Source organism: Gastrolobium bilobum, unplaced genomic scaffold, assembly GCF_033153095.1.
Source record: "Gastrolobium bilobum isolate Gb01-03AN ecotype WA unplaced genomic scaffold, APGP_CSIRO_Gbil_v1 utg5625, whole genome shotgun sequence".
Lineage (NCBI taxonomy): Eukaryota > Viridiplantae > Streptophyta > Magnoliopsida > Fabales > Fabaceae > Gastrolobium > Gastrolobium bilobum.
In genome coordinates this window covers 227,625-242,512 of record NW_026897201.1, presented here as the reverse complement: position 1 = coordinate 242,512, position 14,888 = coordinate 227,625, and the positions used below count along the sequence as shown (strand labels likewise).

General features: G+C 32.3%; 1 protein-coding gene across 2 annotated transcripts; it reads left to right on the top strand.

The window, feature by feature from the left end:
• Positions 1-2,314: 2,314 nt before the first annotated feature.
• On the top strand, positions 2,315-11,511 carry LOC133304849 (RNA pseudouridine synthase 7). 2 transcript variants are annotated; one of them, XR_009750679.1, is made up of 13 exons: positions 2,315-2,427; positions 2,521-2,564; positions 2,665-2,742; positions 3,292-3,392; positions 3,466-3,553; positions 4,051-4,129; positions 4,322-4,404; positions 4,757-4,822; positions 7,230-7,286; positions 8,733-8,843; positions 10,001-10,239; positions 11,014-11,268; positions 11,375-11,511. XR_009750679.1 is itself a non-coding variant. In XM_061504911.1 (12 exons), exons 1-12 carry the CDS (start codon positions 2,334-2,336, stop codon positions 11,114-11,116), a joined length of 1,143 nt encoding a protein of 380 aa, XP_061360895.1. In that variant the 5' UTR covers positions 2,315-2,333; the 3' UTR covers positions 11,117-11,510. The 2 variants fall into 2 exon arrangements, 1 of the variants encoding a protein (XP_061360895.1); XM_061504911.1 differs by having other exon boundaries at positions 11,014-11,510.
• The last annotated feature ends 3,377 nt before the right edge of the window (positions 11,512-14,888 follow it).

The following is a 14,888-nucleotide window of genomic DNA, read 5'->3' as shown; positions in this document are numbered from 1 at the left end:
TTGAAGCTCATGGGAATATGCCTCAACACTTTCCTTTGTGTTTTCATGAAAATAACATGATTTGAAGATGTAAAATTATGAGTTTTGATAATTTGAACGTTGGTTGATGAACTTAAATGTTAAAATGCATGTTAAGTCGATGCGATAGATGTATCTAGGTGAAAAATGATATTTTAATGGATAATTTCGTGCTAGGATACTGATTTTGGCCAATGTCGCGAAATATCCAGATATGGTATATCCGGATATGTAGACAACAACGAATCTGTTTCAGTAAAAATTCGATATCTTGAGCTACAGAGCTCCAAATCGAGTGCCGTTTGGACCTATGTGTAGCTAACACATAGAGATACAACCCTGTAAAATTTCATAGCCATTGGATACAACCCTGTTTCAAAAATATACCCTATACTTTCAATTAAAATAATTACCCACCTTATACTATAACATTTAATAAATTAAATATATTTATGAATTTTAAGATAAAATTAACCCTGTGCTCAGTTATCACTCCTATAACTTCTCAACTATGAAGCACCGACACTTCAAAAATTCTGACGTGTCGCGTCCGACACTTCTCGACACTCACCGACATTCCAACACTTTCCGACACTCCAATAATCGTTGCAAAGACTCAAAAAAGGTTCAAAGGTTACATTGCATTGCATTTTGAGTTCCAACTATTAGATTCGTTAGATTACGATTACGATTTTATTGAGTTTAATATAAACATTTGGGATATATTATGTTTCTTTGCAAAATTTATGGGTATTATAAGTTTAGCTTTATTTTTTTGTTAAATTATTGAATATTAAATATAATATACACTAAATAAATTAAAAATATTATATAATATCAAAACGTGTCTTAACGTGTCAAAATTTAACATTTTTTAGAATTAACGTAGCGGAGTGTCCTGTCGTGTCGATATCGGTGCAACATAGCTTCTTAACCCCCTTATCAATCACCATTTTTTCAATACCCGTCTATGCGTGTTAAATGAAAATAAAAATAAAAATGGTAACCAAAATCACAAAGATAGAAAGGGAAGATGGTTGAAAATTGAAAGTTAGCATATGCGAAAGTGTATGAAATTTTCAATTTAAATTAAAAGAAAAGCCAGTTTTCTTCATGCTTTTAGAATACAAGTCTCCATGTCATTTCAGATGCTTCATTTCTACTGGAAGATTTATGCAGAAGCAAAAACAGAGATTAACAAATAGATTCCAATGTCATGATACAAATTTGGGCTGATTGTTTTTCTTTTATCAACTTTGAGTCAATCTTTTTCCTGGAAGCATACAAACTAAGTTATGGCATACCAAAACTTAGTGATTCTCATAATCACATTTTTGAAGCACATACAAAAACGAGAAAAAAAAGGTAAAATCTTGTCATCAACCAATTAAAAACAAATAATATTTATACTTGCACCAGCATACTAGATTTGCAACAAGCAATATGCTTTGATGCATATCTCAACTCTCTCTGTTTTTGCCTATTGAAGACTTTTCTTTTTTAGTGTCAGATGCAGTTCAATAGTTAATTTCACATATGCTAACTTTCAATTTTCATCCATGGTTCGATTTTCATCTTTATGATGGCGATCACTATTTTTTTTTAAATTTAATTGGAGATGGATGGATATTGGAAAATGGTGGTTGATGACGAGAGCTTGAGCAATTATGGGTGTGGTGATTGAATATAAGGTTAATTTTGTCTTAAAATTAATAATATGTTTAATTGATTCAATGTTATTGTGTAAGGAAAGTAATTATTTTTAATTGAAAGTATAAGGGAACTCTTTGAAAAGACACGTAAGTAGAAGTTGGTATCATGTAATTTGCCCCAAGAAAAAAGTTGAAAGTTTAACTATTTTTTTACTGGAAAAATCAAACGGTGTCTTTTTAGTTTTTACCTATAGTGAAAACTTTATGAATTATGAAAATATGCACTATAAATAATACTTAATAATAAATATCATTATTCTAAGATATAATAAGAAGCGAAACTTTTAATAGTTTTAATATAGAACCATTTCTTCAAGGATTATTGAATAAATAATTAAAATTTTTCTTATATTTTTACTTATATATTTATGTATAGATATTATTTCACTAAGAAAAACAAAATTAAATTTTTTTATATATTTTTTATAGAATATTTTACAAAAATATTAAATTAAAATTACCAAAGATGGAACCCTCGTCCACATCACAATAAACGACGTTGTTTATTGGATTGGCACCTGTAAACACTGTCGTTTTCGTAGGGACTACCTTCCAAGTCGCAACCTTTGCCTCACGCCGATAGTGTGACTTAAAAGAAGGAAGATGAAGCGGAAGAGAGAAGAAAAGGAAGGCATGGATATCGTGTGGCAAACCCCAGCAAATCCCCCGCACCCGCAAGATTACATATTTCAAAACGGTAACGTCAAATATCGCAGTGGTTCCGCGCATTTCAATGATAACGTCGAATTTCTCGTGTTTAAAGATGACATCCTTGTTCAAATTTGTGCAGGAATTCGATTCGTTAAACCATACTACTTCGAATTTATCGCTCATGTTAGTTCGTTTTCATTTTTTTTTATTTTTAAATCTTTCTTTTACTTAAAATGTAAAAACCCTGTTTAAACCCTAGAGATGTTCAATTTGTTGATGGCAGGTTAAAAATCGGTGGGCAGGGAAAACCATTGTAGATTTGTTCGCTGAGGAGTTTAAAGGTCGACCTTATGAATATTATGTAAGAACAACCCACGCTTACTAATTTATGTTTGATTGTTTCTCTAATTGTAAGTTTTGGTTCCTAATATTTTTGTTTTAGTCATTAGGTGATATGCCCCCTGACAAGTCTTAAAACCCTGAAAATGAGTTTAAATTTGATCCATTATGAACTTTTTACACTATCGGTAAACAATGAAGTTTCGCATTATTGTTGTGGGAATTGCTATGGTAACCTGATAGGAATGTTATCCATGTGAGTTATAAGTCATTTATTGAATGCTCATTTCAAAATAAATGTGTGAAATTCTATTAAACATAACCAGCAGCAAATCAGATGCTTGATGGATAGTTGGGTACCATTCCTATAAAGAAAAGATGGGTTCAGAATAATGGCCTTTAGTAGTTATTAAGGTTTCTTCATTCGCGATAAATGCTTTTAACACTTTTTTAAACAAATGGCGTTATATAATTCACTGACTTCACACTCTTCTTCTTGAGTTAAATTCAGTGAAGATGATGTTGCCCCGGATTCTTAGCTAATTGATTGTTTTTTCTTATTTTTTTTTAGGTTAGTGCAGTGAAATGTGGAAGGATTCAAGTTGATGGTGAGATGGTGCCAGTTTCATACATAGTTAAATCATCTCAAAAGATAAGCCATTTCTTACACAGGTTTGCTTTTGCACTTGATGATTTACTACTAAGGATTTGATAGAACTTGAAGCTGATGCCACTATGGTTTTAGGCATGAACCACCTGTGATGGCTTGTGATGTACCTATTCTTCGAAAAGAACCAGATGTGCTAACTGTTTGTAAGCCAGCCTCTGTTCCTGTAAGTAAGCAATAACAAGTGGATTAGTGAAGTGCCTATGTTATAAAGCTGTCATGTTAAGTGTAATACATAGTGAGCTAACCCTCTTCTTGCTGTTTCATAACTTTTATTTTTCCATCAAGATGTGAACTGTTAACTATATATGCTAGTCATATGATGTCTTCTTTTGGATTTATACAGCAAGAAGCATAAATTATTGTGTTTGTGTGGACCTTGTATGGATATGTAATTTTGTATTGGATTTTCAATTACCGTAGCATCTGCAAAAGATTGAAAATATTATTCTAATAATTTGCTTATTATAGAGTAACTCAATGACATCAAACAAAATGATGCTTTTATGTCACTTAAATTATTTCCTTCAATTCAACAAAAAGAAGTCCTAAATTCTAAATGGATTTTCTATTAGTTACCAATCTAAAGGTCAGGTGCTTCTTAATGATAGTTTGCTTTGTATTTCATATATGTTAAAGCTGTGAATTTTAGCTGTTACATAGGTGCATCCATGCGGTCAGTATCGTAAGAACACTGTTGTTGGCATCCTTCAAGCAGAGCATGGGTTGGCGCCTCTATTTCGTATCCAAAAATGCTTTTTGGAAGTATGTTATGTAATCATCATAAAGATAAGTCTCACATGCTAATAAGGTTTTCAATTTCCAATTAGCATAAAATATGGTTTCTCTCTTGCAATCAATATTTCTGCATACCCTTGCATCTGAGAATCTATCCATTTTGTACATGCATTTTCCCTTGACATGATCCTCTTAGCTGTTCATCGACTGGATCGTCTTGTCTCAGGACTTCTTATTTTGGCTAGAAATGGGTCAAAAGCAGACAATTTTAGGCAACAGGTAAATTTTGGCAGGGACTTTCCTTTTGTTCTTCATTTTTTTCTTCTCTTATAATATTTGTTCTTCTATCTTTAATAATAGTAAGTGTTTCGACTAAACATAGGAGGTTCCGTTGTTTTGCTTAATGAAAATATTGCAGCTGAAATATTGCATCAGAAAAATACAAGTATTAGGTATATTCTGTTTGGTTGTACTTGTATGTTAGTTTTTTTTTTTAACTAGATTACATGTTAGTCTCTTTCTTTTTCTTTGAACAGTGAACTTGCATATAGCAAACATAATTAGCATGTATCTGCATATAGATACTTTTTTTCTATACATACATTATAACTGTAGAATTTGAATGTTACAGATTGAAGCTGGCTTAGTCCGGAAACAGTACATAGCAAAAGTAGTTGGAGAATTTCCTGAGGATGAGGTATTTTTTTATTTGGGCTGGAGAAGTTATGTTATATATACCCATAATTACTATGATATTGAAGAAATAAGCCCTGCTTGTATTTCATATTTGATAACAATATGATATCATTTAATTTCTTTCTTTTTTCATGAACACAAATTTGAACTCCGCCTATGTATGTTCACATAGTTTGTCCCAAGCTAGGATAAAGAACTAGGGTTGTGTCTAGCATAGCGTGCTGGATGTAAAAAGAGCTACTTTTATGAGATGAACCCAAATAATATTTAATTGAAGTATTGAACATATTATGCATTAGGATTATTTTGTTGATTATGTCTGATATCCTTTTCTTCGGGCATGCTTAACGATTTATTGACATTTGAAGACCTCAACATAATAAACAGTGTCCTTTTTTTAAGTCAGCAGTATTTGCAAAGATAGTATTGATATTCACAAACTGAATGAAAAGTAATTAAAAGATAGAGTTGGAAAGAGAAAGTTGGCATAGCTGCATGTGATAATCAAAATTTACACATTTTGTACTTCTTTTGATTTTAAGATATTGTGGGCATGTTGGGTTCTATTCTTGCTTTTTGGGTTTCCTACATAGTTCTGCACAATTCCATAACAATTTCGAGACACCAAAACTATATAATTTAGAAAAAAAATGAGTTGGAAATATTAGGTTTGAAATCAGTTTTGAACAACTTGCTCAGTTTTGCCCATAAATGCTTTGAAATGGTAGAAACCATTGGGTGACATGATCCAATGTATTATGATTCATACTTTTTATCAAGGCCTGCTCATAGTTATCAAATGCGGATTGTGGCATGTCGCGGCCAACCTCGAAAAACGCTATAGCGTCATAGCGGGTTGCGGTTGCGGAAGTAGCGGAATAGATATATGACAGAAATAATGACAAAAAAAAACATTTTTTAAAGGCAGAGATAGCAGAAGAGACAGAGAGAGACGTGGATAGACTAAAAAACCCTTAAATTTTTTCTGTTGCACATTTAGATTTAGGACAAAATTGATATTTTGCCTTATGACAGCAATATGGCCGCAAATGCGATTGCAATGGTCGCTATTGCGTTCTGGCGCGGTGCGGCACGGTTTCTTGCAGCGAGGCACCGCAACCCCCATATGGCGCAGCTCGTGGCGCTATTGTGGCGCAATTAACTACTATGGGCCTGCTCATAAGGATAAATATTTACTATTCTGCCAAGTTTCTCGCATCTATTTACTAGTAGTAAATAATTGCTTTTTGGACGTATTGAAGAATCCCATTATATACTATTGCAGATGGAAACTGCCTACATTAACAAATAACTCTTTCATATCTGACAAAACCAAGTAATCCATTCTTACTTATATGGGTTCATTAACCGCTGATCCCAACAAGTTTGGGATAAAGATGATGATGTTGATATTTGACAAAACCAAGGAAATAATTTATCAGTTGATCTTCTGAGTGAATCTGTTTCTTGGAGAAAGAAACTAGTCGGTTATGGGATGTGTTTTGCCATGGGCCTAAAGAGATAAGCTTTGCTTGAGATGCATAAATTACCCAATTATGAGGAGCTTCGGTTGTGCTGTTTATGAGGTTTGAGAGAGTTTTAGATAGGGGATGTGGCTAAATAACAAAATATGGAAGTAAGATCTGCAGTTTTGTCTAAGAAGTTGTTGTTTGTGCAACCAAAGTTGTTTATTGTCACATTGGGCAAATCAGTGCAGTATTGCTGTTCATTATAAGATTACCATTAATTATGTTAGAAATATTGAAAATAGGTTGATAAGAAGTCTGAAATCGTTAAATTAGTCTTATGTAACTGTTATAGTTGCTCTATATAATAGAGCCTCCACTATTTATCACACGGAGTGAATCATTTGCTTTTTGTTTCCATGTTATTCAACAAATTAAAATCTCTAATTACAATATTTCCACCATGAGAACAGCTGTTCTGGAAATATTATTTTTGAAAACTTTTAAAAAGTTGTACTTGGTTTGAATTTTAAGAAGTGCATGTTGACTGCTGAGTAATTATTTTTAGAATCTTGAAAAATAAAAAACAACCAAACAGGCTTTGGTTAACTGAAAGTTCAGTCTGAGAATCTAGGCATTTGTTCTTCAGTGAACTTTCATTTGTAGAATGTTTGATTTTAGCTATATATAATTAGGGTTATATTTATCTTATGTCGTAGGAAAATGGTTATCTCATGTTATAGAAATAAAATTATAAGTGGGACCCACATGTAAGAGGATAGAGAAAAAATAGATGTGGGACCCACCTCCACTTTGTGTGTGTAGGAAGCTTGTTTATCTTATGTAACATATGATAAATATAACCCATATAATTAAGTGCTGTTCTATCAGTGAAGATTGAGATACTTTTCTCCTCATTTGACTAATGTTTTTACTTTCCAGTTAATTGTTGATGCAAATGTAGACTATAATGCTCGAGAAGGAAGGAGCACAGCAGAGGTGAGGCCTTTGGTTTTATGTGGTTTATTGTAAGAGAATTTTGTTTTTTCGTTTTTCTTAAACTCCATTTAAGATAGTAGTGCTAATTTATAATCTTGTCTGTCTTAATTTGTTTCTTCTTTTATCAAAAAGGAAAAAAATGCTGCAAAGGCACATTATGGCTAATTTTTAAGTTTCTATCTACCAGTGCTTTTACCTGGATGTAACAGAGAAACATTAAATTTCAGGAGGCACTTATTTCCTAGTTGTCTGATCTTTTCTAAATGTGACATATTGATAGAAGCAAGAGGGGAGAGAATTGGTTCTCTATAAACAATGGCAACCTTTTTTTTTTAAATTTTAAAAACCTAATCAAATCCATAGCACAAACCAATGATGCACATTATAAGAACTAGTCATATAAATGAGTTTAGGGGTTGAGAAAATCATGCAAAGAAGGATTTATACCTGGTTTGCCTCTTGTCCTCAAACAGTCGCTTGAGATTTTCTTCATTTACAGTGATTTTTGCTTACAAGGACACCACAATAATCTTCTTTTTCTTTTCATCTACAGTAACAACAGTGATGTTGTAGTCTTTTTGAACTAAATAGGTGTTACAGTGATTTCTGCACCTTGATTCTTGTTGTTTGTGGTCTCATGCTTAATCCTGGTAATTTGAAATAGGTACCCCATGGTCATAGACATTTACCTGGATGCAAGTTTTAAATAGTGGTTTGGTGCTGCAATTGCAGTCATTTCAGTTACATCTTCTAACAATGATTTGCAATTTGTGTAATTGCAAAATAATCACAACTGCAACTGCAATTTAAAACCTTGGCTAGGTGTTTTGTGATATAGATGGTTTCTTGATAACCTTTATTGATTAACAACTATTTAGGACTGATATAGCATCCTTCCTTTAAGTTCTTAAGCCCATTTTAATCATTTAACACTTGCACTCATCTAACACACATGTTAAGTGCAACCTGTTTGCAATTCATACCTGAATTTCAGCTCAAATAAATTGTCATACCTTTTAATATCTACGTCTAGAGTTTCACAAAATCACACAACATTGCTCTTGTCACAATTCAAAATATATATCTAAAATCAGTGCAATGTTATCACAAAACCAAAGTACTAGGCAATTATATCTTCCAACTCAACATGAGTGGCATCATAAAAAACATAAATAGAACTAACACCATGTGTTCCCTTGTCATTGCTAAATGATCTGATCTCTAGAACTTTAGTGGCATATGTCAAAAAAGAAAAGAAAAAACAAGCTTAGTATTGGTGATTATATTGGTTATTCTAATATTTCGGTAATAACTGACATTGTCAGGAAGAAAAATGAAGTTGATGCTTAATACATTCTGTTCTTGATGAGTAAAATACAGAGTGGTGGAATGAGATGAAGTTATCTTGTGTGATAAATCTGAATGAATATATCTTTGTTAATGAAGGTCAAAGACTCTGCAAAGGGGAAGACTGCCTCTACGAAATTTACTCGGATTAGTTCCACTGGTACTCAAAGTGTTGTTTTATGTGAACCAATCACTGGACGTACTCATCAGGTAAGAAAAATGTGGGCTGATCTGTGGATTGATTGTGTTAGAAACTGAATCAAAACACTCTTTAGTTCGGCTAAATCCATCGTACTATTCTGTTAGTAGCAGGCCTGCAATTAGGAATGTGTATGTGAGCTGAAATAAGGATGGATTCAACCATCTAGTGTGATAAACTTGCAATAAACAATAAAGACTAAACTGTAAAAGATACTATAGGTTATTTGAGAGACCCTGCACAATCCTTTACTATCATCTACTTATTTTCCTGCTTCTATCTTCTCTCTATCTCCTTTTTATAATCAGGTCAACTTTCCCTCCTGATTCCTCTTGATTGCCCTACTCGAAATATGCTACACTAATTATTTAATTTCCCTTGATTGCTTCTCATGGAATCTGTTACATTAATCATTCAATTCTCCTTGATTGCCTTTCTGTGCTCTTTCCTAAGACAAACCTTACTAATTGGTGGTTTCCTAAAATATGGTTTCTTGCCACTCAAAATTTTGCTGCGGATTTGAATATGCTTTCCCAACTAGTTTTGGATAAAGGTTATTTTGATGTGGATTTGAATATGCTTCTATTTTTACTTTATTCTCAGGTGAATATGATGCTTTTGTTCTTTATAGTGTGTTGTTGATGTGATTCCATTTACATGTCTCTTATATCTTCGACTTAAACATTACTATCTTATGTCAAAGGGAAAATCTCGGTGCACAAGGCCTCTTGGTCTATAAGATAGTATCGTAAGTCGAAGATATCAGAGAACATTACTATCTTATGTACCAAACAAAAAAAAAAATCGCCATCTTCAATGTGTTTTGAGGCTGAACGCTTACCATTTCATGGATATAAATATCATGTGGTCTATTTGCCGCCACTTGCTGACTTGCCGAATGCCGATGTGTCACAACTGTCAGTGACAACACATTCCAAAATAAGGCATATGCTAGCCATGCTGTCACTGTGTAGCCATATGTATGCTTGTCATTGTTTCATTGATACAACTGATGGAAAAGAGAGGCAATAAAGGAAATGGAATAAGAACCACATATGCAATTGAAAATGTTAAGTCAACTATGAACCAGAGACATCCTCCACTTATCTTTGTCCAACTTGTTACTAATATAAATAGAGGTGCTAACAAATACTAACCTCTGGTGTAGATACGCGTTCATTTACAGTATTCAGGACACCCAATAGCCAATGACATGCTGTACATCTCAGAAAAGATTGTTGATCGATCGATTAAAGGGTCAAGTGCCGATAGATCAGCTCGCACATCTGATGCTTCTCTAATATCAAATTTTGATGAAAAAGTGCTCAATGAATGTGAAGAAAATTCCAATGGGGATTTTAGCATTGATCCCATGTGTACTAACTGTCCAAATTTGGCACCCAAAGGGTAAGAAACCCTTCATCTTAGAAGACAAAATATTTGCTTCTCGTTTGCATTGTAAATTGTAAGAGACAAAGATGCATGGCTAACTTTCAAAGAAAGGTAAGAGTACATTTTCTCGCACTCAAGCCTTCCTATCTGTCTATAGTAGAATGAGCATCATAATAAGTTAGTTGAAGTTAGATTTTCTCGTGGTCAAGCCTTGTCATTATTACATCACAAGGGAGCATAATTAGAGAAGGGTAAACAAACTTTTATGGTTCAATGCTGCATGCAAAATGATATCAGTTTTTACTGTTTATCAGGTGTGATAAAAGGGTTGTGATCTTAGGACATGAGGAATTTGGAATTAGGTTAAATAATTTCTTAACAAATTAGAAGCTTAAAGTTGCAGATAGTTGTTCATCTCTATTTACTTATGTTTGTTTTTGTAGCAGAAAGAGTCTGTCACTGTTGATCCAAATAAATATTTAATGTCTGTTTAGTGCAACAATATTGACCCTTACAAAACAATTGGTTAAAGTATACACTTTTTACGTGTATACTCTTTTTGTTTTTTTGTTTTTGTTTTTGTTTATGTTTTTATGTTTGTTTATGTTTTTATTTTTGTTTTGTATTTGTAATATGTGGAGGCTTATTGTAAGATTTTGGTTTGTTTTATAGCAAGCATGCAGTAACTTGGGAACTTGTAATTCTGACGATTCTATGCTGACTAGTTACTGTCCTTGTAGTTATGAATCTCAGACAGCTTGATCACTAAATTTCCTTTTATAATTGCAGATATGATGGCGATGAGGAAGGTCTATGGCTACATTGTATTCGGTACTCTGGACCTGGATGGATGTATGAATGCCCATATCCTGATTGGGCGAAGTTTAGCTAGACAACTTAAATATATTTTTCATGGGACACTTCCAAACAAATATACAACAGCGTTTTATTTGACGTTCAAATCCAAAATGCTGCTGGTTGATCATAAGATATGTATACATCGTGGGAGTTTTCCATGAGTTGGTCCTGCAGGTTAGTGAACAGGTTAGTTAATCTTCTGTTATTAAGGGACGCTGGAGATGAATAGTCATTATTATTATTATTATTATTATTATTATTATTATTATTGTTTTTTTATTCTTTCTCCTAGCGGTGGAAAGGATGAGGAAGAAACATCAGATGTTTTCCATTTGAAGATGACTACATGTTTTGTTAGTGCACATTTACTACAATTTTTTGGTCAAACCCATGTGTTATTAAAGGGGAATGCTTTGCATTTGCCGACATACTGACTTTAACATGGAAGCCAAGTTTATTTAGACATATGTTGTACAGTTGTCTGGATTTTAGAGTATGGACCAAGGTTGTCAAACTCGCAATTTTACGTAAAATCGTGAGGGGATAGTAAAATCGTAAATCATAAAATCGCCACGAATCGTAAGTTTTTACTTTTAAAAATATATAATAAATATAATAATATCCAACTAACATTATAAATAAAAAGACACAAACTCATAACAAAAAATTTAGAGACTAAGTGCTTAGAGTACAAAGTTCATCAAATTCTCAAAGTTAGCATCGTCGTCGTCATCTCCCACGGCAACTTGTACTTGTTCTTCAACCATTTCTTCTACTTCCAAATTTACAACCATGTTTTCTCCACTTTGGATTCCCACCATGTTTTCTTCAATTTGAGTTTCTAAATCCAAGTTTTCCTCTTGTTTTTCTCTTGGGCCAAATCGATTTTTTGTCCAAATTTTTTTTGTTTTGACATCACTGCCCATGAATCGCTAACTCGTCCCAAATCGTACGAGTTTGCGATTTTGCACAGTAAAATCGCGATTTTAACGAGTTTATTCAGAATTTCGATTTTACTACCGATTTAACTCGCCAAACAAAGTAAACTCGTAAAATCGTACGATTTTACGAGTTAACTCGCGATTTTGATAACCATGGTATGGACCAATTCCGAAAATTGTTTGAGTGTAAGTGGTCGTTGCTTTTTGTTTACTATTATGTGATACACTTTTGGAAAAAATGGCTGCAGAAATAGATGTTACATTTCTACAACCAATATCAAGCTTTATCATCTAGCAAGGAGTAACTTTACATTATTATTATTATTATTTTGGGGTTGGGTATATGGTATATATATAAATATTTTTTTTTGATTCAATATTTGGTATACTTTTAATTAGGTCTAACACCTGTGTGATTCATGAAATAATTTAAAATTTGATTTTAGCAACAGCTAATGTGGTAAGACCATCAATACAAATTCGGCTGTTTTAATTAAAATTTGAAAAAAAAAAAGTTTCAATTGAGAAATATCAATCACTTAAATGAAGTCAAATGGCATAGAATTGAAATCTAACTTCCTAAAATTAGAACATATGAATAATAAGGTTGATTAAATTTATGTGGCAGTAGAATTGAACGATCATGAATTTGAAGGAGAATTTTTTTTTGTAAAAGTGACATGTGGCTTTGGTTTTACACGTGGGGATTCTGTTCTACACTATAGTTTATATTAATGTTTTAAAAATCGAATTAGAGATTGACTAAGGAGACTTTGGAATTATGATTTTAATTGGTTAATAAAGAGTAATTAAACTTGACGATCTGATTAATTGAATTGGCTAGTACAGTTTGTGTCTTAAGGTTTTTTTTTTTTTTTTTTTAATACACGGGTTTGTTTGAAAAGTGGATAGATAGTAGTATATTTACCTTTAATTTAATATATATTGTGATTTTAACTCATTAAAATTTAACAGTAAATAGATTTTTTCTTTTATGTTCTACGAGTTTTATTAATCTCATATTGTAGAAGAATAGTTTTTATTTCATATTTTATATACAAGTTTGATGCATTAGGTTTGACCATCTTAGAATGGGCTCGAACTTGACCGGGCCTTGAAATCTGCATTCCGAGCAAGTGACCACTAGCGTTTTTTGACTTTCATTGTTGTTTTTATAGAGATTTTAATTCTTTTATATTTAATTTTGTTTATGTTTATGTAAAGACAATTTATTTTTAATTAAAGTTGATTTGTAATTTTAAAAAGCATAAATTTAATTCATCTCTATATATTAAATTAGAGTTGTTTTCTTGAAAGTAGTTAAATCTTAGTCTACCCAACCTTAAACAATAACACATGTTAAATTTTTTTTTTTTTTTTTTAGTTTTACTTATTTTTTTGAATTAATTATGCATATCTTTTTTATATTTTTAATTTTTTTAATTTTTAATTTAATTTTCGTATTATACTTGAAATTAAAAATACTGATGTAATCTTGCTAGATAACGTGTAAATAGAATTTTTTGGAAGACATGCCGACAAACAATTTAAACAACCTTGCGACCAAATTATCATATGAGGATTTTATTTTATTTTCTTTTTAAATTGATATGTATACACAACCTATTTTATTATATGGATAGAGATGTCTAGTTAGACACTACTGTATTGATATTAAATTTGGAAAAACTACTCTTATGTTATATGTGATAAATTTCTCTCCTACACACCCTTCGATAGTTATGCCACCTTTTTCTTTTCTTTTCTTTTTATTTTTCAGGTGGTGGAGCTCACAAGTTTATCTCTATGACATGAGATAACTTATCTCCTTTAACATGAGATTAATAAAACTCATTAAATTTAGGGCTCTCTTATGTATCTATGAAGGAGATATCTTTGAGGTAAGCAAAGCATTGTACACAAGAGTAACAGCATTGCCAAAAAGGTGGTGTGTATGCAAGTGATAACAAGTAATGAGAGAGAGTAAGTGTCATACCTGTAGGCTCTATTACACGGACAAGCAATTTTTTTGAGAAATGGCGTGTCGGACACGTGTCTGACACGGACACTCTCCAACACGCTCAAACACGCTTCCGACACGCGATCAATATTTGGGGACACGCGGTCAACTCTCGGACACGTTCCGACACGTTTTTTCGACACGCGGTAACGTTTGGACACGCTCGGACACATTTTTTTTTATTTATAAAAAAATCTTAATTTTATTTTGTTAACTAAATATAAAAGAAATAATTTATAAATTAATTTTTTTCTGTTATGAAATTTGACATGAAAAATTAATAAAGTACGAAAAATTGTTATTTTTTATATCTATGTTATGAAATTTAAATATTTGATTGGTTGTAGGATTTATTATGGACTCTTATATGTATTAAATATAAATTATATTATATATATTAAAAAATTTATTTAATATCAAAACGTGTCCCAACGTGTCCAAATATGACATTTTTTAGAAATAACGTGTCGACGTGTCGTGTCCCGTGTCCGTGTCCGTGCATCATAGCCTGTAGGCTTTATCTCTTATTTATAGAATTTACTTGTGTGTAGTGGAATTCTGGACCTTTAATTTTTATCGCCATCCAACCAATTTTCCCTTTTTATTCTCATTGAATGAACAATTTCCAGAGTTATGATGACATTGTCAGTGCTATGTCACCCACGAACAAAGCAGCACTGATTTGCGGACACCAGAGTAGGCATTATCTGCTTCAGCTTGTTGGAGATCAATTTTGTAATGATCTTATATGAAACATTACATAAACTGATTGGCCAAAATTGTTTGATCATCTTTGGTGCCCCCGTCTTCGAAATTAGACAAATATGGGTCTAGTTAATCTTCGT